The following is a 23,270-nucleotide window of genomic DNA, read 5'->3' on the forward strand; positions in this document are numbered from 1 at the left end:
GAAGTGGGCCCCATTCCCAGATCTGTGATAAGGCCTGTAGTGTTTATACGATCAGATCAGTCAGAGCGTATAGGCATGAACCAGAGGCTAAATGGATTCATTTAAAAAGACCCATTTAATTTTTTAGTTCAAGATAACACTGTTCATCCTGAACCTTTACCCCAGGAAATAATGTCCGTTTGTAGCAGAAATCTCATTTTTCTCTTTTTTCAGGCCATCACCTTTCTGTAAAGATTCATTTATAAGTGATTTAATCTCTGCTGTTAAATTTGGCATCAAATCACAAAGTACCATAAATTTCTGTATAGCGTTCCCAAGTTGACTCTAAATCTCATTTGGCAAAGGTTGTCTGGACTGAACAGCCACCTCCGCTCCCTTAAGAGTGGGATTTATAATAATCTGCTCATCATTGATCAGCTGTATCAATGCCTACCCCTGATAAACCATTTTCTCTAACTCTCTAACTCAACTAAAAATGTAATGTAACTGAATTTATCATGTCTTGCTCCGCCAGTCTTCTGAAGTATTTACAAAGGAACTGGCAAAGGGGAGGGGTGAACTTGGCTTTAATGTAGCCTTTGTTTGTTCACCATATTCATTAGTTTTAATTTGATATGATTTGCGCCATAATTAGAAAGTTTTATGATTTGAAAGAATGGATTGATTTGAGTGATGATGTTTGAAGTAACACAGAGAGTACAGAGTGGTTAGAGTAGAAAAATTAGGTACCTATTAGTGGTTTAAATACCTGTTACACCTTTAATCATGTGCACTGTACCTGTTACACCTGTAATCATGCTCATACTGTACCTGCTACACCTATAATCACGCACATACTGTACCTGTTACACCTGTAATCATGTGCACTGTACCTGTTACACCTATAGTCATGCACATACTGATCTGTTACACCTGTAATACACTTGTGTATGAGCATTAGCTGAACATCAGCGTAAATGGAAGACTGCTTCTTCTGCACATTGTGCTAGTGTTTGCACAGAACTGCATGTCTTGTGGTTTTTGGCCTCTCTGTACTCATACAACCCTTGGTCATCATTGCTTCTCGTTTGCTTTGCAGCACGTGCAAGAGTGAGGAGGTGAAGGAGGAGCCCGAGGGCAAGCCAGACGCGGGGGAGAGAGAGCTGGCGGAGGTGAGGGCGCACCTGAACCCACTCAGAACCCACTCAGAACCCTCCGCTCAAACTCATTTCCCGTTTCAGTCACTGTTACTCTGGCCCGTTGGGGTTTTCACACTGAATAGCTGCATGCTGGCCGTGCTGTTTGTATTGAGGCTGTATTTGGCACCCACAGCGTCCCCAAAACAAATGATTGCTTCACTGAGTGCACCTCCCTAGAAATTTGAGTTCCTCTTTCAGTCTGGTTCCTTGTTGAGTGGAAGTTGTTCGAATGTCTAATACAAAGTGTTGTGTGTTCTCGAGGCGACATGGTACCACACCCTTTGAGTGTCAGAGGTCAGTCTGTTGATGAGGCTATTATACACCCACGGGCCCTGGAGGTTAACCACCTTAAACCCCACCTTGGCTGCCACTTTGCCTTGGATATTTACCCTGGCGCTTTGACTTTGCTACATAATTGTTGTTTCTGTGATGCATTATTTATTGTTTTCCCTTAAAGGAAGAGACTGCATCCACCAATGAAGTGCTGGACAAAACTGAAAGCGCAATTCCGGGTGAGCATAGATCGACACGGCCGAGGTCATCTGCATGTAAAGAACGCATGCATGCGGTGCACATACAGAACATGTGTGTTATGCATACGGAGCATTTCCACGACAAGCACGTACATGCATTATACATACAGAGCACATGGATGTATTGCGCATAGAGCGTGTGCATGCAATGTGCATAGAGTGCATGCATTCGTTGCGCATACAGAGCGCATGAATGCGTTGCATGTACAGAGCACATGCATGCGTTGCATATACAGAGTGCATGCATGTGTTGCATATACAGAGCGCATGCATGCATTGCAAATACAGAGCACATGCATGCGTTGCAAATACAGAGCGCATGCATGCGTTGCATACATAGTCAGCATGCACGCACATACGAGCGCATGCGTTGCAATACAGAGAGATCATGCTTGCATACAGAGCGCATGCATGCGTTGCAAATACAGAGCACATGCATGCGTTGCACATACAGAGAGCATGCATGCACTGCACATACAGAGCGCATGCATGCATTGCACATACAGAGCACATGCATGCGTTGCAAATACAGGAGCATGCATGCGTTGCACACATAGCGCATGATGTGCAATAAGAGCACTGCATGCTGCACATACAGAGAGCATGCATGCACTGCACATACAGAGCGCATGCATGTGTTGCACATACAGAGAGCATGCATGCGTTGCACATGGAGTGATTTGTGAAAAAGGCAAGAACCAAACCTCCTAGTTTGACTTAGCATAGATTAGGTCAGAGCAATGTTCACTGTGTGAACTGGACTTAATGTGTTCACGGCTATGAATAACTGTACAAAATGAGTATTGTACCTTATCGGACCTGTGTTTTGTAGTTGTTCCAGTGACCTTTGGTATGCACTTATTGTACGTCGCTTTGGATAAAAGAGTCTGCCAAATAATTGGAATGTAATGTAACCGATGATTGGACTAATTTGCGACTTACGTAGACATCTGTCATCACTGTATTCTGAGTGTTAGGCTCAATACTGTGAAAAGAAACGAGTCTTCACAGAATAATACTAATAATGTGCGACAGTTGTGATGTTATCTTGCTTGTAGAAAAACTGAGAGGAGTTCCATCAATTGCAGAGTTGCTTTTACATTCAGACATATAGCAGACGCTCTTATCCAGCCCTACACAGAATACATTCTTTAAAATACAATACATCCATACAGCTGGATATTCACTGAAGCAGTGAAGTATAAGTACCTTGCTGACAACATTACAGTTCCCCAACCATGAAGTTATACTGCCCAAACCGGAGTGCATTGGTAACAGCCAATAGAATAATGCCAAGAGGGATTAGTGGATACTTTCTGGATACTTCCTTGTCATTCTCACAGGGGTCCTGGAAGTATAACCAGAACGTGTCCTCCAATCACCTTCAGCATTGTTTTGTTGGTTGTTACCAGCACGCTCCATGATTGGTGGAGGACCTCTCTGTTTGTTCAGCAAATAAGGTGACATGATGTCTGTCCTGTATCCTGGCTTTGTTTGTTTTCCCTGATTCATACTTAATCTGCATGGGCCGGTTCTCTCGCCGTCTCAGTGCTGATTGGCCAGGAGAGCGCGGAGCAGGGGAAGGCCATGTGGCCGGCGGGCTCCGCCCTCACCGCGCGCCTCCGGCGGCTCATCACCGCGTACCAGCGCTTCACGCGCCGCGAGCCCATGCGCCACGACTTCCTGCTGCCCGAGGGGGCGGGGCCGGTGGCCTGGCAGCTGGGGGAGGAGCTGAGGCGGCGCACCATCGAACCCGACCCCCTCTTCCTGGAGTGGCAGAGGAGGTGAGTGTCGGGAGGACTACACGCTGTTACTCTTCAAATAAACCCCAGTTCCCTACATCCCCCTGCGGCGAAACCCACAGATCTATTCAGTTATAGTGTTAATCACATTATTATTTGTAATGTATTAATATTTACAATATTATATACATAACATGAAATAAGATAATGATGAGAACAGACCATTCAGCCCAACAATGCTTGCCGTTTTCCTAACTAAGTTGTACCTAGTGCTCGCGTTTCTGCCTCTGCCACATTACCTGACAAGCTGTTCCACACACTGAGTACTATCTGTGTGAAAAAAACACTTCCTAATGTCTGTTTACCTTTTGCTAATTTCTATTTATGTCCCCTCGCTCTACTAACAGAACTCAACCTGAAGAAGCTCTTGTAATATACATTTTATGTGCAAAGAACTGAATAATGTGGGCCACATGACCCAGATAAACTAATCTCCTCTGATTGGTTGAGTGCTGATCTAGGATCAGGTTTAACCTGCCCATGTCCTTTCCATATCTATTTTAAGCTACAAAGCAGTCCTTATATTGTGGGTGCTCCTGCACTGGTGTTCTCTGCTGTGTTAGTCCTGGTTCTGATCCAAACTGCTATAGCAATCAAGACAAGAGTGACAAATTTTCACACAAAAAACCCTTGATGCTGACTGGAGACTACACTAAAACTTGGTAGTTCACACACACACACATACACACACACACACACACAGTCAGTAATAGTATTGCCCATGGAAGGAGGAGAGATTCAGTTGGCTGGGATGACAGTGTCTCATTGCTCACTGCTGACCCCTGCTGGTCAGCTGGGTACCCACAAGCCTGCCTGTTGAGCTGCATGTGAAGCGTGTTCTTGTGACTCACGTGAGTGAGCCTGACTTGTGCAGCTTCAGTGGGGAGGACACGCTAGTCTGTAGCGGAGGCTACAGCAGTGGCCATTCATGAATACATATGGGCGCTTCCAAATTGGGAGAACAAGGGGGGGAGAAGGCATGAGAGAAAGGAGAAACCAAACGCGGTCCCGCCTCTGTCACCAGGTGGACGCGGCGGGAGCAGGCGGACTTCTACCGCACGGTGTCGTCGTTCGGCGTGGTGTTCGACCCGGAGAAGAAGGCCTTCGACTGGGCGCAGTTCCGCTCGTTCGCGCGGCTGGAGCGGAAGACGGACGAGAGCCTGGAGCGGTACTTCTACAGCTTCGTGTCCATGTGCCGCACGGCCTGCCGGCTGCCGCCGCGCAAGGACGAAGGTAAGCGCGGCCACGGGGGCGGGGCCTGCCATGGGGGCGGAGCCTGCCGCACGCCACCCGCCATTACGCTCATTCTGCGCCGCTTACAAACCGCTGCGACCTCTGACCTTCAGAACATACGCACATTCGGTTATTGTATATGAGTAAGAATATAGGAATTAAAACGTTATTATGGAGTAAAGGCGTCACACAAAAATGCCTGCAGCAAACTTCGAGGGACCAGATTTGGTGTCTAGAGGTGTTTTCATGGATCTGTTTTTTAAAAAAAGGTACTATTTTGTCACTTATCACTTGAACTGCACAGTCCTGAATGACCTGCAGGTGACCTTCATTGTGTAATTGCGGATAATTGCTGACAGATCCATTTCACGTTGTTTTTTCAAATGTTCATTTTATTTCCAGCTACTCATCGTGCATGCAGTATTTCCCTTAGCCATTCTAATATTGCTCCTGTAATCCTCTAATAACCACGTTATGCACCAGACCTGGGTGAAATGCGTATCTGTTTTGGATTCAAATACTTTTCTGTGCTCTACTGATCTTGCTTGGTGTAATTGAGCCAGTATGACCAGAAGGCAGGATTTGCACTTTTTGAGAGTATTTCATTGGTTCCAATACTCCAGACAAGATCAGTAAAGCGAAGTATGAATCAAGCATCGATTTGCCGTCTGTTGCACATTCTCTGATCAATCGTCCCTCGGGACTCTGGGGCCCATGAGACTCGGGCCCCACTACTGACTGGGCCACTGACTGTGGGGCCCCACTGACTGGTGTCTGTCCTTGCTCTCAGGGCCCCTGGACCACACCCTGTTCGTGGAGCCCATCACGGAGGAGCGGGCGGCCCGGACGCTGTACCGCATCGAGCTCCTGCGCAAGGTGCGGGAGCAGGTGCTGCGGCACCCCCTGCTGGCGGGCCGGCTGCAGCTGTGCCGGCCCAGCCTGTACCTGCCGGTGTGGTGGGAGTGCGGGAAGCACGACCGGGACCTGCTGATCGGCGCCGCCCGCCACGGCCTCAGCCGCACCGACTACTACATCCTCAACGACCCGCAGCTGTCCTTCCTGGAGGCCCACCGCAACTACGTGCAGAAGGAGAACCGCGGCGGCGGCGGCTACCACCCTGCCGCCGGCCTGCCGCACCACCACTGCTGCCTGTACGAGGCGGGGCTCAGCCACTGCCACTCCCCCCAGCCCGCCGAGTTCCACCCGGTGTCCGCCCACCACCAGCACCACCAAGCGCACATCCATGCCCACGTCCACCCCGCCCCGGCGGAGGCGGCGGCGGTGCCGGACGCGGGCGGGCCCCTGGGGCTGGGCCCCGGGGCCAGGGAGGGCTTCCTGGACTGCGGCTCCCTGGACGAGTCGCTGGAGCTGGCCTCTCTCCAGCACGGGAAGCCCAGCAAGGAGGCGCTCAACGGCTTCCCCTTCAACTCGGCCTCGGGCGGCCAGAGCATGCTCAACTCGTACGGCGTGCAGGGCGAGCTGGGCGGGGACTCCAAGCTGCGCAGCGACGTGCTGGTGGGGGACCAGTACCCCTGCGAGGACACGGGCCTCATGACCCCCTCCGTGGAGCTGGACGAGCTGCACGCCCCCTGGGAGAGCGCCGACCACGTCTTCACCGAGCCCGACGCCATCCTGGGCCCGCCCAGCCTGGAGGCGGAGTTCCTGGACTCCGGGCAGCCGGGGGACGGCCTGAGCATGCCCAGCTCGGACGCGCAGAGCGCCGCCGTGGAGCCGCTGCCGTCCAGCTTCATGCTGTTCAAGGACATCGCCGTGGCCGAGCCGGCCGTGGAGCCGGCCGACCTGTCCGTCAGCCCGCCCAGGTTCGCGCCCCCGCCCCTCTCCCTGTCCGACATCGGCCTCCACCCCCAGGGCGGGGCGGACGAGCGCGAGGAGAAGCTGAGCGACTCCGACGTCACGCACAGCGTCCCGAGCCCGGGGGACGGCGCCGACAGCATGACCTTCGAGTTCGACAAGGAGGAGCTGTCCCGGGACAGCCAGAGCCTGATCGAGCCGACTCCGGGGCCTTTGGACTCAGAGAGGCCCTGCGTTGAGTCACGCGAGGAGTCATGTGACCGACCCTCCGACGAGTCATGTGACCAACCCTGTGATGACTCGCGTGATGAGTCGCATGACCAACCCAGTGTGGAGTCATGCGATCGACCCTGTGTCGAGTCGTGTGACCAGCCCTGTGCTGAGTCATATGACCGACCCTGTGCTGAGTCATGTGACCGACCCTGTGATGAGTCATGTGACCAACCTTGCAATGAGTCATGCCACAGGCCCTGTGATGAGTCATGCCACAGGCCCTGCGATGAGTCATGTGGCCGACCCTGTGTTGACTCTTTTGAAGGGCCCTCTGAGTCCAGGGGTGAGATGACTCTCGGTGGACATGTTTTCCCCGCTGTTGATCCCCCGACCCCCTCCCACCTTGCACTGCCTGCGCACCCCATCCCTCTGGCAGAACCCCCAGTGTCCCCCAGGCCCGAGGAGGTGTCCTCGTTTAAACAGGGGTTCACGTTAGAACCCCTGAGCTCGGACAGCAAGCCTGATCCCCCAGAGCCAGACAGCACCGTGCCTCCTGAGACGCTGGAGCAGACGGGGATGCTGGAGGTGAAGGAGGAGGTGAAGGAGGAAAGGCCCAAAACTCCAGGTACTGTCCCGACCAAAACACCAGGCACTGTCCTGACCAAAACCCCAGGTACTGTCCCGACCAAAACCCCAGGTACTGTCATGATCAAAACCCCAGGTACTGTCCCTGACAAAAATCACAGGTACTGTCCTGACCAAAACCCCAGGTACTCTTCCCGATCAAAATCACAGGTACTGTCCTCGACCAAAACCCCAGGTACTGTCCCGACCAAAACTCCAGGTACTGTCCCGACCAAATCCCCAGGTAATGTCCCGACTAAAATCCCGGGTACTGTCCCCGACCACAACCCCAGGTACAGCCCTGACCAAAATCCCAGGTACTGTCCCTGAACCAAACCGCGGATACTGTCCTCGACCAAAACCCCAGGTAGTGTCCCTGACCAAAACCCCAGGTAGTGTCCCTGACCAAAACCCCAGGTACTGTCCCTGACCAAAACCCCAGATACTGTCCCTGACCAAAACCCCAGGTACTGTCCCTGACCAAAATCCCAGGTACTGTCCCAACCCAAACCCCAGGTACTGTCCCTGACCAAAACCCCAGGTACTGTCCCAACCCAAACCCCAGGTACTGTATCACTCTCCCAACAGTAACATACTGTATTTTTACTGCCTCAGTCAGTGCCAACATGGTCCTGACTCGCACTGAATCTCTGAAAGACAATTCTGTTGTTTTGGCTGAAATGCGTTGTAGCAGAATGACAACCACAATTTAGAAAAAATAAAAAAAATTGGAAGGGTAGTTGAAAGAACTTGACAGTGGTCTGCTGGGCAGTATCTTCCCAGTGAGTTTAGCTAAGTGCCACATTTACGTGCAAAATAAGCTCATCCGGGATTGCACATCGGCTCCCAGCTACTGCTTACAACATCTGTTTATAGTTGCATTGCTTTGACCAAAAGTATTGTGTGAAAGTGTCTCCTCCACACCAGACTCAGTGATTTCATTTTTGAAACTGACAAAGCGTAGCTTGCGTCAGAGTGATAGAAGCGAATGACGAGCTTTTCCTCTCTAACGTTGTCAGCCCTGCTGGTGGAGAGCTATGGGGAGGAGCCTCGGTTTGCTCCGCCCCTTTCGGTGTGTGACATGCCCGAAAGCCTATCGGACGTCCGGGAACCCACCATCGCCCAGCTCCTGCAGGAGAAAGCCCTGTACTCCTTCTCAGAATGGCCTAAGGTACCCAAGCCCGGACCCTTACCCTAACCGTAACCAGAGTCTCCTGGTCGCCAGTGGCCTAACCTTGCAGAAGGCCAACATACTGCAGTATACTGTAAATGGGTGAAAATATGAATGGTTTTGAAAATGATTCATTCTTAATAATAATGTAGTAATACGATGATAAATGCATTCTACAGCGGTGTATATAGAGGTGTGTGAAAGCTGTAATACTTTGTGTACGTTTTCTCATATTATGAAGTATCTCCATAATACAGTTTATTGCAATTTATTTTTATTATGTTCCATTTCGTAACAGCTATTGTCATTGCTTTAAATTCTGTCCCAATGGCTGCTTTGGTTAATGTTTTTGCTTTACAGCAAATTTTGATACCTTCATAGTTTTTTATTGTTCACTCTTTGTTGGAAATAAGAAACCAAGATTTAATAACCTTATAGAATTTGTTTCCACTGCACGATATGCCCTTTTTAATAGGATAGGGCAATAAAGAGATAATCTTTTTTTGTTTTTTTGGCCCGTGGTACGTGAGCTTGTGCGTCTCTCTTCCCTCTCAGGATCGAGTGATAATAAACCGCATCGACAGCATCTGCCACGCCATCCTGAAGGGGAAGTGGCCTTCCACCAATCAGCAGTACGAGTCGCCCGGCTCCCTCGCCAACACCTGCGTGTCCAACAGCGCCCCCCAGAGGGCCGGCTACGTGCCCGCCAGGGTGCAGCCGACGCAGAGCCTTAGCTTCGGCATCTCGGCCCCCGCCCCTCACCTGGCCAAGGTGACTGCGGTCCGCTGCGCGGGGAGGCCCTCGGGCTGTGACCGTGAGGCCGAAATGGGCCTTCACGTGCGAGCCCTGGACTTCTTCGTGAGGGGTTTGCCACGCAGAGAAGAACGATCACTTTATGGGGTGGGCTAGGCACTCTTATTTCATTTGTTATGTTTCTTTTTTATTTTTATTCTGCCTAGTTTGCACAGCAGCGGGTAAAGATTCAACTGTGACGCACAAAAACTAGAAAAAAATTTTTAACGTGGGGCGTTTGTAGAGGTTGTTAATAAGTGAAAGCACTCTTAATATGGTGCTGATTGGCTTCATGGTGGTGCTGTAACAGGCACATTAAATGCAGTCTGTGAATGAATGCGTAACTTCACAGAATGTAGTGCATGGGCATTTCCTTAGAACAAATTTGCTTAAAGGGCCTGTGAAGTCCACTGTATTGGGCTTTTTGAATGTTTTTATTTGTTGTAAAATGCTTAACCAACATCTTCTCAAAGACCGTTGGACGTACTGACATGAGACTTTGACTAATCTGTTCACTGGACTCATATTGGTCATTATTATTAAAATTATCATTAAATAGCGTGGCTGAAGTAAACGTTGATTGTACAGCATAGTTGAAATGCAACCAGCCTACTTTTTTATGGTAGAGTAGTTCTCTGGCAATTGTAGAATGAGTAGTTTGGCCCTGAAAAACTGATATCAATGGTGCAGTATGTAAGTTTGGGAAAAGGGGCAAAAGACTACTGGAGTGGCTGATTTCAGACCTTTTAATTTATTGATATTTGTCAAGATGTGAAGAAAATTTAACCAAATATGAACAAAAGTGTTCTACAACAAACATATATATACTGCACCTTAGGTGGTAACTATTATTTAGAAGAACAGTAGTTTGTGCCTTTGGTAAGAAAACTGAAAACATTTTTAATGTTTTCATAAAGTGATGAACACAGGGATCATGCACAGAGATTCCATTGGATAACTGCCTGAGGCTGACATGGTCAACTGACTCTGGTTTTCAGGAGTCCTTGGTGAGCGTGCCTTTCCTCCCGGAGCTGAAGAGAGGCCGACGGGGATTCGAATACGAAGCGGAGGCTCAAGGGAAGCCGTGTCACGCGGGGGAGAAGATTCCGGTGGGCGTGACGCACAGGGGAGGGCCGATGCTGCTGAACGGCTGGCAGGAGGCGGCCATGGACCTGTCTAAGGCCGGGGAGATGGGGATAGGGGTGGAGCCTGGGACCGTGGGTCACATGACCCACCCAGGCCACCCCGCCCAACACAAACTGCCCTCCATGAGCCCCATGCAGGGCTCCCTGGGCCTGGACATGGCCGGCATCCTGCAGGCCGGCCTCATCCACCCCGTCACCGGCCAGATCGTCAACGGCAACCTTCGCCGCGACGACGCGGTCATGCGCCGGAGGAGGGGGCGACGGAGAAATGTGGAGGGCCCCGACATGGGTTTCGTCAAGAGCTCGGGCCTACACGTCCCGGAGCAGCAGGTCTGTGAGAGGGTACTGCGAATGTTACCAGGGGGCTGTTTCAATAAATTAGAACAGGAGTAGCCTTACTGAAGTGTTACTTGAGAGGTAACCTTACTAAATGGTTAGAAGTAGTCTTACTGAAGTGTTGCTTGAGGAGTAACCTTCAATTAGAAGTATTTTACTGAATTTGCTTGGGAGCAGCCGTTCAATTAATGAGACTTAACTACCTGAGGAGAGTAGTCTTAATAAAGACTTACCTGAGGAGTAGTCTTAATAAAGACTTACCTGAGGAGTAGTCTTAATAAAGACTTACCTGAGGAGTAGTCGCAATAAAGACTTACCTGAGCAGTAGTCTTAATAAAGACTTACCTGAAGAGTAGTCTTAATAAAGACTTACCTGAGGAGTGGTCTTAATAAAGACTTACCTGAGGAGAGTAGTCTTAATAAAGACTTACCTGAGGAGTAGTCTTAATAAAGTCTTACCTGAGGAGAGTCGGCTTAATAAAGACTTACCGTAGGAGTCCTTTACTGAAGAGTTGACATTGTAGCAGCCTTACTGAAGTGTGTTCCTTTGGTGCGTACAGAGCAGACCCGAGAGCGTCATCAGCCAGTCGGCGGTGTCTTCCTCCTCCTCATCCTCGGCGGCGCCGGAGCAGCCGGAGGGCCCGGTGCCGGTCCCGACGCTGGACCGGGAGGCCGCCAGCAAGGGGCTGATGGAGTGGCTCAGCCAGAACCCCAGATACAGCATGGAGGTGCCCGCCTTCGCCCCCGTGAGTACGACCCAGCCCCTGGCTCTCCGAGCAGCTGCTCTTCTCAAATACGGCTGATCTGCGCTCGGCGGGAGCCAGAGCAGTACACGGCAGGCTGGACGCTGGTGGATTCCTCAGGCTTTCAGATTCTGAGCAGCGTTATCAAATCGTTGAACCTAAGCACCTTGGCTGAGAGACAAACCTCACAGGTGTCTGAACCCAGTCCTGGAGGTGATGGTGTTCAGTGCGTTTCAGTTACAGTGTCTTGGGTTTTCAACAGGGGGTCTGTCTAGGGTGTGTGGGTAAGAAGGAGCTGGTCTTGTAACCAATATGTCACAGGTTCGATTCCCAGACAGGACACTGCCGTTGTACCCTTGAGCAAGGTACTTAACCTGCATTGCTTCAGTATATATCCAACTGTATAAATGGATGCAATGTAAATGCTATGTAAAAAGTTGTTAGTCACTCTGGGTAAGAGCATCTGCTAAATGCCTGTAATGTAATGTTTAAATGTAACCCTTTTTAACTTATGATGGGAGACCCTGGGATGCCTTTGAGTCTGGATAAGGGTCCCTGAATCTGAAGCTGTTGAAAGCCCTTGATTTAAGTCTTTATTTATCTGAAGGATCACACCTTGCCCACACGGCTTTACACCAATACCTGCAGTTACACTGCGGCCCTCCAGGACTGGATTTCGACACCTCCGTCCTCACCTCTTAGCTGTTCAGCTAAAGCCTAAAATCTAAACACTAACACTAGAGACTTAAAACTACGAATTCCACCTGCAAAACCAGGTTCTGTGCAGGTGTGACAGTAACTATGTACAAAAGCAAACTTAATTTAAAAAAAACTGGAAAGAGCGGTACTTTTCCCCTGCCCCTTACCTGCTCAGGAAGATGACTTGCCTACGGAAGAGCCAGAAGTGTCACACGACCTGCCCGATGCTGCCGTCCTTTCGTTAGGTTTGTTTGTTATTTTCATAGCGGAGTTTTCACCAGCCTCTTAGCGCTAGCGGGCTGCAGCGGTACGGCTAGCCTGGCTAGGACTGTTCTGTGATGAAGCGGGAAGGATGTGTGGCTGTGTCGGGGGGGGCCCTGGGGCGTGCGGCGGAGCGGGGTTTGTGAGCTCTCCTTCTCTCTGCGGCAGTCTCAGAACGTGGGGATCCTGCACGGCTTCGTCGAGAGGCCCAAACAGAGGAGGCACCGCTGTAAAGACCCCACCAAGCTGGACGTTAACTCCCTCACCGGAGAGGAGAGGGTGCCGGTGGTCCATAGGGCCACGGGCCGCAGGGTAACGCTCCCCTCCGCACCCCCCCTTTCTATTGCTCAGACTCGAATTTAACCGCAGAGACACTGAAAGCTACCCGCTTAGGTTAGCGTAGCTTAGTTTAGCTTCATTTAAGTCGTACTTCGTTAATCCCATTTGAGAAATGTGCCTGCCATTTTGGCCACGACGTCCATGTATATATAAAGAACAACAGAAAAGCCTTTTATATCATATTGTAAGTCGGTTCCTACCTGAGGTGTTGATTGAAGATGAGCTATCAGTTAGCTCATTGATTTAGACTTGAGCCTTGTGCATGTTATTATTTTTTAAAACTTGAAGTGAAGAATCTTTACATTATGAAGTGGATTACCTCAGATCTTAGAGTAAGGGCTCATATGCCATGAGGACTTGGGAATCTGAGAAATTTACTGTCACCACCTCAGGGTAATCTCCAAATTAGTCACTGATGTTGTCTAACATGGTTATAAATCCTGCATCATAGCTCAGAGAAGTCATAAACTGTTTCTGTCAGGCAGTACAGCTCTTTACTCCATGAATCCTGCTTTAGCTGGAACTGGCTCAGGTTTGGAGAAGGAAGACGTGAGCCCACACACCCTCGTCCATCTCTTCATTTGTCCTCATCGTCGGCGTTGTTCTTTTCTGTCCGCCATTTGTGTCTGATGTGCTTTCTCACACCTGTCTGCTTCTGTCCTGTCAGCTCGTTGTGATGGTACTGAAAGGTTGCTTCTCATCAGACCCTCACTGTTTACGAAACCCAGCTGTTGAACAGGAATCTTTAAAAAAATAAATTTATTTGAATTCAGGACATTTTTAGAAATTTCAAAACAGTTTTCAGTCCCCTTGTAGCTAATGATCAGGGGCTAATGATTTTTGTACAGATGAACAGGGACCTACTTGGCAAATTTGGCTCTTAATTGCCCTTACCAGTTTGCTTTGGATTGGACAGGATTCAAAATAAGGGCCAAACTACTGAAGCAAAACGAGAGGCAGCATTGCTTTGGGATATGGCTAATTTAGCTTCTGTGAAAGTATATCAGTAGCATGGCATCATAGTAATATCAGTAATTTGATATGCAGACAGAATTTTTAGAATTCTGTTTTTATTGGTGTACACTGTACAGAGTGTATGCTGTTGTGAGTAACTTAAAAGTGGCAGTGTGAAGTTCTTATGCATTGTTTGCTTGTGTTCTGTTATTTTTTCAATTATTAAAAGTAACAGAAAACATTTTATGTGGCTTTATACCTTGGCAATCATGTGTACTGTTCAGAAGCTTTATTTGCCATTTAACATAAATGTGACATTTCAGTGGTAGATACTTTAATAGCCTGCTTAATATTGCACATGATTTGATCCTGCATTTCCTTGTGCTGCAGCTGGGGGGCGCTATGGCACCAGCCATGAAGGAGCTGTCGCGCTGGCTGGATGCTAACACAGATTACTGCGTGGCCCCTGACTGGGCAGACATCGTGAAGCATTCTGTGAGTGGCTGGATCCATCTCATTTCCATGTCTTTGCATGACTTAAACATTTTAGGCGGACTAAAACGACTGGATGTACAGCTGTTGAAAGTCCTTTTTTGTTTGTGTGGTAAAGGCTGGAAAAAGTCAACAAAAAAAAGTTTTAAAAAAAGTAAAGATGGGACTGCTTGATAACTTATTCTGTTAAGCCCTTGTTCCAGTGTGTGGATGGGCCCCATGGTCTGGTATCTGTTAAGGCTCTGTTCCAGTGTGTGGATGGGCCCAATTATCTGGTATTTTCTGTTCCAGTGCGTAACAGGACAGCTGTATAGGCTGTAATACTCAATAGGCGTGTAACAGGAGGGCTGTAATGCTCAGTGTGTAATGGGGGTTGTAAGCTGTGAGGTAACAAGGCGAGTGCTGTAATGGTTCAGTAGTGTAACATGGATGGCTTTACTGCTCTGTCTGTCTAAACAAGAAGGCGATAGTATTGCTGATGTAGGGGTAAAGAAGGAACCATTGTAACAGCTTGTCGTGTGTAACAGGATAGCCTTTCTAAATACTGTATGATGAACTGTATGTTGGTTGTAACAGGAGGGCTGTAATCCTCAGTGTGTAACAGGAGGGCTGTAATCCTCAGTGTGTAACGGGGGGGCTGTATTCCTCAGTGTGTAACGGGGGGCTGTAATGCTTGGTGTGTAACAGGATGGCTCTAAAGACTGTAATGCTCAGTAGGTATGTAACAGGAGGGCTCTGTGTAACAGGCAAACTGTAATGCTCCATGTGTGACAGCAGGGCTGTAATGCTCAGTGTGTAATGGGGGTTGTAAGGCTGTGTGAGGTAACAGGAGGGCTGTAATGCTTAGCATGTAAAAAAGGGCTGTAATGCTTGCTGTGTAACAGTAGGGCTATCATGCTCAGTGTGTAACAGTATGGCTGTAATACATGCCCATTATACATGCATTTCAGCCTGTCTGTTGTAATGACAGATGTAATGTTTAGTGTGTAACAGCAGGGCAGCAATGATCAGTAAGTAATGGGGGCTGTAATGCTCAGTGTGTGACAAAAGGGATTGAATGCTCAGTGTGTAACGGGAGAGCTGTAATGCTCAGTGTGTAGCGGGAGAGCTGTAATGCTCAGTGTGTAACAGGGAGACTGTAATGCTCAGTGTGTAACAGGGAGACTGTAATGCTCAGTGTGTAACAGGAGAGCTGTAATGCTCAATGTGTAACAGGGAGGCTGTAATGCTCAGTGTGTGTAACAGGATGGCTGTAATGCTCAGTGTGTAACAGGGAGGTTGTAATGCTCAGTGTGTAACAGGGAGGTTGTAATGCTCAGTGTGTGTAACAGGGGGGCTGTAATGCTCCGTGTGTAATGGGGGCTGTAATGCTCAGTGTGTTAACAGACGGGCTGTAATGCTCAGTGTGTATCAGACATGTTGTAATGCTCAGTGTGTTAACAGACGGGCTGTAATGCTCAGTGTGTATCAGACATGTTGTAATGCTCAGTGTGTTAACAGACAGGCTGTAATGCTCAGTGTGTTAACAGACAGGCTGTAATGCTCAGTGTGTATCAGACATGTTGTAATGCTCAGTGTGTTAACAGACAGGCTGTAATGCTCAGTGTGTTAACAGACAGGCTGTAATGCTCAGTGTGTAACAGACAGGCTGTAATGCTCAGTGTGTTCACAAGAGGGCCATAATGGTCAGTGTGTAACAGACAGGCTGTAATGCTCAGTGTGTTCACAAGAGGGACATAATGGTCAGTGTGTAACAGGGGGGCTGTAATGCTCAGTGTGTAACAGGGGGGCTGTAATGCTCAGTGTGTAACGGGGCTGTCATGCTCAGTGTGTAACGGGGGGCTGTAATGCTCAGTGTGTAACAGGCATGTTGTAATGCTCAGTGTGTAACGGGGCTGTAACTCTCAGTGTGTAACGGGGGGGCTGTAATGCTCAGTGTGTAACAGGGGGGGCTGTAATGCTCAGTGTGTAACGGGGGCGTGTAGCTGTAATGCTCAGTGTGTAACGGGGGGCTGTAATGCTCAGTGTGTAACGGGGCTGTAATGCTCAGTGTGTAACGGGGCTGTAATGCTCAGTGTGTAACGGGGGGGCTGTAATGCTCAGTGTGTAACAGGAGAGCTGTAATGCTCAGTGTGTAACGGGGCTGTAATGCTCAGTGTGTAACGGGGGGGCTGTAATGCTCAGTGTGTAACGGGGGGGCTGTAATGCTCAGTGTGTAACGGGGGCTGTAATGCTCAGTGTGTAACGGGGCTGTAATGCTCAGTGTGTAACGGGGCTGTAATGCTCAGTGTGTAACGGGGGGGCTGTAATGCTTTGTGTGTGTTCTCTGCTTTGCAGGGGTTCCTGCCGGAGGGGAAGTTCACTCGTATCCTGACGGAGCCCGTGTGCCGTGACGCCGGGCCACGGCGGAGGGGGCGTCGGCCACGCGGTGACATGTCCAAGGGCGGGGCCCTGCTGTCGGAGTCGCCCTCGGGCATGGGGCCGCTCTTCATGAACGGCCTGATCGGCAGCATGGACCTGGTGAGCCTGCAGAACCTGCGGAACGTTCCGGGCATCCCGCTCACCGGCCTGATGGGCTTTCCGCATGGCTTCGCCGCCGTGCCCGCCGCCGCCGGCGAGGACGCCAAGAACGGCCTGAGCATGCTTCCCATGATGCTCCACGGCATGGCGGCCGTCCAGCCGCACATGTTCAGCGTCGGGGGGCTCGTGAGCCAGCCGGCCACCACCGGCACCCCTTCCTCCGCCTCTTCTACCGTCGCCACGGCGACCGCGGGCACGGCGTCCTCGTCCTCCGTGGGCCCGCCCAGCCCCGCCCACAGGGCCGAGCCCACGCCCATCTTCGCCTTGGAGGGCAAGGCGGGCGAAGGCCCCGCCGGCAGGAAGGACGGTGGCGGCGGTAACGGTAGCGGTAAGCCCCCCGCGGAGGGGAAGGCCGGCCCGGTCTGCGGCCACGGCGACTCGCCTGTCGTCACGACGACCAGCAGCAGCAGCAGTAGCAGCAGCAGCAGCAACGGCGGGAGCCACCTGGCCTTCAACCCGTTCCTGATCCCGGGGATGTCGCACGGACTGCTGTACCCGCACATGTTCCTCCCGCACGGCGGGATTATGGCGCTGCCCGGGATGCCGCCCGCGGACGGCACCGGCAGCCCCAAGAGGAAGAAGAAGAGGGCGCGGGAGGAAGAGGCGGCGGAACCCGGCCCGTGCACGGACAGCGCGCCCCCCCCAAAACCGGACGCCGCCGGCGAGGCGGAGCCCCCCCCGGAGACGGGGCCGGGGCCGGGGGCCGAGGCGGAGGACAGCGCGGATCCCGGACCCCAGGGGCCCGCCGGGGAAAGGGAACACGGGGGCACTGAAGAGGAGGGGCCCCCCCCAGAGAAGGGACACGCTCCTGAAAAACTGGCTGAGGATGAGGATGAGGAAGAGGGAGACGCAGCAGGGAAGGAAGCAGAACCACAATAGATGACGACAGCCCTGCTCTTTTGAACTGTGTGACAGAGTTACCGGTTTGTGATGTGCAAGTCAATGATGTTCATGTAAGGACTTTTATTATCTACTCATTAATGTTTATAGATCTCCTGCCCACTACCAAACTTGTGATTATTATCATTGTTATTATTATCATTGCTATGATTATTATGCACCACTCCCCTCTCCCGTGAGGAGTAGAAAGAAACACGTATGCATATATGCATGTGAACGCACACACCCCCCGTTGTATCATGGGATTCCTGCCAGGACAACCCTGGTGGGGTAGTGTGTCCTGAGTGGAGCTGGGGCCTTTTTACCAGAGGGGGAGTTCGGAAAGCCTTCTCCCAAGTTTGGAAAGTTGCACCTCCCAAGTACTGCTTCACTGTAGTATGGCCACACACACTACACACACCACACACACACACACACACACACACACACACACACACACACCACACACCCCGCTTATGGCATTGACCAGTTCAGGCAGCCACGTAGCACAGGCCTGAATTGCAGAAGTCGTCGCCGTTTCCCTTGATGGTGCGAACAGGGTTATGGGATTCCTCTCAGACATGCCTACCTTTTCCTTTCCTTCAGTTCCCAGTTCTCAGTTCAAAGGAACTCTCTCCATGGAAACCCTCTTTAAAGTATCTTTAACAAAGCAAGTGTCACCCCCCTACCCACCCCAAAAAGATCAGCAGCGTAACTGCTGCTAGGAAGTGCTCTCCCTGAGCAGCTCTGTTCATCCACGGTTGGTTTGTCATTTTGCTGCTTTTAAGATTTTTTTTTAAGGGCAACTCCGTTAAATTATATGTAAATACAAAGACGCAACAATAACGGACATCTTGAAAATGCATTGTTGCATTACGTCATACATCATGGACTCCAGGTTTTCGTCTCCAGTAAATACAAAAATAGAAAAAAAAAAATAGCTTAAATAGCAAAGTGCAATCGTAGGTTCGTATGGAAAGTCTTGCGGTCGGTATGAATGAGGCCCCCTTTCGTCGAAAGTCTTGGAGTGACCGGTCGCGCCCTCCCGCCAGCCTACACCCCAGATCGGGGTTGCGTTTGTGGCCACAGAGGGGTCTGCCCTGCCAGAGTTCTGCCACACCGCTGCGCTAACGCACGATAAGAGACTAGGCCTCGATAAGAGGCTAGGCCTCGATAAGAGGCTAGGCCTCGGTGGGGGGAGGAGGAGGAGGGATCGCTTGGCAGACGAAAGGAGGGACGCGTCTGTTCCCATTCGCTGGCTCCGCGTGGGGAAAAAGGGTTTGTGGTTCGCTCAGCACGATGAACAGCCACAGCAGAGTGCCTGATCTCAGAAATACTCGTCTCATGTTCCCCGAACGCATTTCTAAATGCTGTATAATAGATCATATTATGTTTTTTTTTTTTTTTTATTTTATTTTATAAATATATATAAATCTCTATGTTGTTTTTTTCCATTTTTTTTTTTTTTTGAGAAATACACAAGCCCTACTCTTGTGGATATTCTATTAATCATAGTGTTACATTAGATGGAAGCAAAGCTTCAGTTGTCCCAGAATTTCACAACAGGGTCTTTTGCTTTTTAGAATCTCCACTTGTTTTTTTTTGTTGTTGTTTTTTTTTGCTTTTGTTTCTCAGTCCAAATCTTTAATTTCCAGATCTTATATGTTTTATCCCCTTTCCTTTTTTTTTCTTCTTTTTTTTTTTTTTGCACAATCCTGTTGGTGAACGTTTACCTGTAAATGTAAGTCTCAGACTTTTTCTTTTTTTTCGTGCGTTTGCGTGCATGCATGCGCACGTTCGCGCGCGCCCCGCCCGGCGGAGAAGGTGTGTGCGTAATTCTGTTTGTACAGCCCTTTGTCTTGCTCTCGGTCACCTTTCTCGTTCAAAGAAATGTTGTCGTTGCCTTGTCACAGCGTGTGACTTTATAATTTATTCGTTTTGCTTTGCCAAACTTTCACCAAATATGACATCTTTTTTCTCGTTTTTTTCCTTTCCAATCTTAGTTTTATTAAAAGTACAATTGCCTTATTTAGTGTTATATATATGGATGTCTTTCCACATCTCCATATCAGAAAGTATATAATAAAGTACTTAACTAGTATAGAGTTTGATCTTATCAGAATTGAAAACTATTGTCACAATGGTCTGTTAGAAATTTCCCTTTAGTTGTATGCATACTTTGTTCACAAGTTCCATCTATTTGAAAATAAGATGCATTTGGATCAGTTAAGTTTAAAAAAAACAAAACAAAAAAAAAAGTGGCACAAACATCAAAGCCGTTCAATATTGAGTCCAGAATGATTGATAGAATACAGAGAAAAGCTTTTTAAATATTCACTTTAAGCACAAACATTAAAAAGCTCTTGGATTTTTTAAATGTAATTGTATGTATAGGTATTTATACATGAATCTTTGACAGTGCTCATTAGTTTTGTCTTGCAGATTTGATTTTGATATTGACAATCAACCTCTATCTGATCCAATCACACAAGCACCTTCAAGTGGAAAGCTGCTAACTGCTTTGAGCAAACATCTGAAGTCCATCCTTAAAATGTGCTCACCGTGGAAATCGCTCAGTGTGTGACACCAAGTGATTATGACCAGACATTTGAGATCCTTAGTTACAAATCCTCTCCCAAGATTACTGATCAAAAAAAAAAGCCTGCAATGATTAGTCACGATTTGAACATATGAATACAACTAAAGTGGACACTACATTTAATTTATAGGTCATCCTAATGCAAAACTATATTCTGCCTGTCAGATACATATTGTCTTGCTAACATGTTTGACTATTCTTAATATATATATAAATATATATATATATATATGAATATCTATCTTGAAATAAGAAAAGCCCTGAAGGTATTGGGAATACAGCTCAGCCAGATGTTAAAGGAAAAGTACGTTTTATGCCGTACTGTTGACCCATGTCCATTTCACAATATTCCATTACTCATTTGATGACTTCACACAGATAAGCAGTGCATTGAATGAGTACAGTTAAAAAAGTCAATATTTATTCAGTTTCCATGTCATGTTGCCATTTTACTTTTTTTTCTCCTTAATTTATCCAAAGTTCAGATTGTTTTTGGTTCATTTGTATTTCAGATATATTTATTGTACACTTCTGTCACACCCGTGTCATTTTTTTTAAAAATATCTGTATTCTAACTTATAAGGATTCAGAAGGAAAACATGCAGGATCCGAACAGACTTTCTGACTGACACAGTTTTCCTCTTTTTTTATGTTATGTTTATTATTTTTGATTATATTTTTGCCTCCAGTGGAAGCAAGAATAGTTAAAAATATTTAAATGTACTGATAACAGAATTGGCAAATGTGCCCACCCTGTCTGAGTACACCGCTGCCCGTATCCATCTCATATGGAGCTGCTATTTTTACTTCTGCAAAATAATAATAATCATTTTAAATAACCCGAAGGTTTACCTTCGTAAAAGTGCATATGACCTGCACTTTTACACTCGTGCTAAGGTTAGCGCGTAAGCCTTCTGAAAGTTATGGGTTTTTCCATAACTTCACCTGTGCCCGTTCCTTCGTCTTTGACGGAGCAGCTGGCTTCACGTGCGAGGGGCACTACGAATTGAATGAAGTTTGCGCAGGAAGAGACGCGGTATTCTGCGTGACCGTCGTCCCCGGCGCCTTTGCTTCGCTGAAAATTCTGACTCGGACTTCGCTTTTTTTTCCCCAAAGCGCATCGAACATGCTGGCGTGTACTCGGAGGGGGTGACTGCGTGCATGCTCTGAGGTTCTGTCCCGCGGCCGCTTGCGTTAGAAGGATAGTTTTAAGCTCATGCAGTTAAAGGCCAGTGCTCACCAAGTGGATGTACTGTAAGCTCTTAGTTTCATCGAACCAAGGGTACTGTATTTGGGATCATATGCTACAGAAAAAAAAAGAAGAAAAAAAAAGAAAAATGTACTCAGTGTTGGTCTGAAATCAGCAGCAACATTTTTACAGCGTTGTGGTTTTATTTTATTATATTTTGTTGAACTAGCTCCTGTATTCCCATGTGGACCAATCACATAACTCAGAACATGGTATGTGATCTTTTATTGTGCAATAAAAGATGACTTTCAACTTTCTTCCGATGTGCTCAATTTTTAAGAAACTGTCTTAATGCAATTTTTAAAAATGCAATTCAGTGTCACTTATTCGCCAAGCACATTTTTGCCCCTGGGGAAATGAGCTTTACAGTAAGTGCCATTTAAAAAAGTAATATGCCTTATTGTGTAATTTACGCACTACTTTTTGAGCCACAACAGGTAATGGTAACTTGCCATTACTTAACTTCCCCTTGCTGCTCAGGCGTAAACTCATACTTAATTATGTATTGCCTTTAACTAATTTACTGCCACATAATGTAATACTACTTACAGAATTGTCCCATAACTGTATAGGGCATAGCCTACTCATAATCCTATAACTTAGAGGGAAAGGTTCTTTGGTGAACCAACAGTGATACTAACGCAGCAATCAATCATCCATCTAAATTAGTGCTGAGCGATTAGTGTTTTTTGAGTTTAGTTCAATTTAGATTTGGTTTGGAACATAATCATGGTTTTCGAATTATTTAATTTTTGAAATATGAATGTACCATGAAATAGTTCCATGGTTTTTGTTGTTGTTGTTTTTTGTTTTGTTATTAATGCTAAACACCTAATTGAACAAGAGCTTTAAAGCTTTCAATTTATTTTCAAAGGCTCCAAAGTTGTGACTGCATATTACAGAAAATAATTTGCATACATTATCCATTTAGCCTACTAGTAATAAAGTGATAAAAAATTTTTAACAAAGTGATAACAACTGTATATTTATTTTATTTGCTTGCTGTCTTTGTAATCTGTCTCCCTTATCGTACACTATTGGTTCTGGAAGTAGAGATTTTCTCTGGGACAGCCTGCCAGGGTCATCGAACGTTAACGTTACTGTTTTCAGTGTTCCTCACGAGACACGTTAGCAAGTTAACTAGTAGCGTTGACAAAATCTTTAGACCAACTTCGAGGCAGATATGACGTTCTACAGTGTAAGAACTACCTGTTAGAAGTGTTGTTATGGAATATGTTTTTGGGTACAGTCGCACAGTACATATAGCCTACCTCTTTGGTCCAGCTCTAATGTCGCTCGTGTTATGTGAGTAGTAGTACACGGTTCTGTGTTTCGTAAATTGGCCGTGTGAGCATGTTTCCAAGTTGTTGTCACGTTACTTCTGTGCCTGCAGGAGGCGGGATGGATTTTGGTCACTGTAGTTATTGCGATACTTATTTCTGTGCGAACTGTATTGAGTGGCTGCCTTTTAAAAAAACTACAACTTAAAAAAACAGCACATCGTGCTTTGAGAGAAACACCGTTTATCCAACTCACTTCAAATAATCGAACCGACGTCGATCGATTAATTATTTAAACACCTAAATATCGGTTACTCGTCAGCCCTAGTTTATATTAAATATGATTTAGTTATCCA

The 23,270-nt window shown here is 47.8% G+C and overlaps 1 protein-coding gene across 3 annotated transcripts in view; it reads left to right on the forward strand.

Annotated features, from left to right (window-relative positions):
* chd6 (chromodomain helicase DNA binding protein 6) overlaps positions 1–21,891 on the forward strand; it is an 81,747-nt gene extending 59,856 nt beyond the window's left edge. For 2 of the 3 annotated variants that reach the window (XM_064306179.1, XM_064306180.1), the window contains exons 27-38: positions 1,079–1,151; positions 1,636–1,690; positions 3,261–3,495; positions 4,538–4,746; positions 5,537–7,396; positions 8,415–8,566; positions 9,122–9,466; positions 10,357–10,833; positions 11,400–11,585; positions 12,711–12,854; positions 14,226–14,330; positions 16,665–21,891. In XM_064306179.1, coding sequence (XP_064162249.1) covers positions 1,079–1,151; positions 1,636–1,690; positions 3,261–3,495; positions 4,538–4,746; positions 5,537–7,396; positions 8,415–8,566; positions 9,122–9,466; positions 10,357–10,833; positions 11,400–11,585; positions 12,711–12,854; positions 14,226–14,330; positions 16,665–17,786 — 4,963 coding nt within the window. In that variant the 3' untranslated portion in view covers positions 17,787–21,891. The remainder of the gene's footprint in view (positions 1–1,078; positions 1,152–1,635; positions 1,691–3,260; positions 3,496–4,537; positions 4,747–5,536; positions 7,397–8,414; positions 8,567–9,121; positions 9,467–10,356; positions 10,834–11,399; positions 11,586–12,710; positions 12,855–14,225; positions 14,331–16,664) is intronic. The other variant, XM_064306181.1, reaches the window with a different exon arrangement.
* The last annotated feature ends 1,379 nt before the right edge of the window (positions 21,892–23,270 follow it).

Source organism: Anguilla rostrata, chromosome 13 (assembly GCF_018555375.3).
Source record: "Anguilla rostrata isolate EN2019 chromosome 13, ASM1855537v3, whole genome shotgun sequence".
NCBI lineage: Eukaryota > Metazoa > Chordata > Actinopteri > Anguilliformes > Anguillidae > Anguilla > Anguilla rostrata.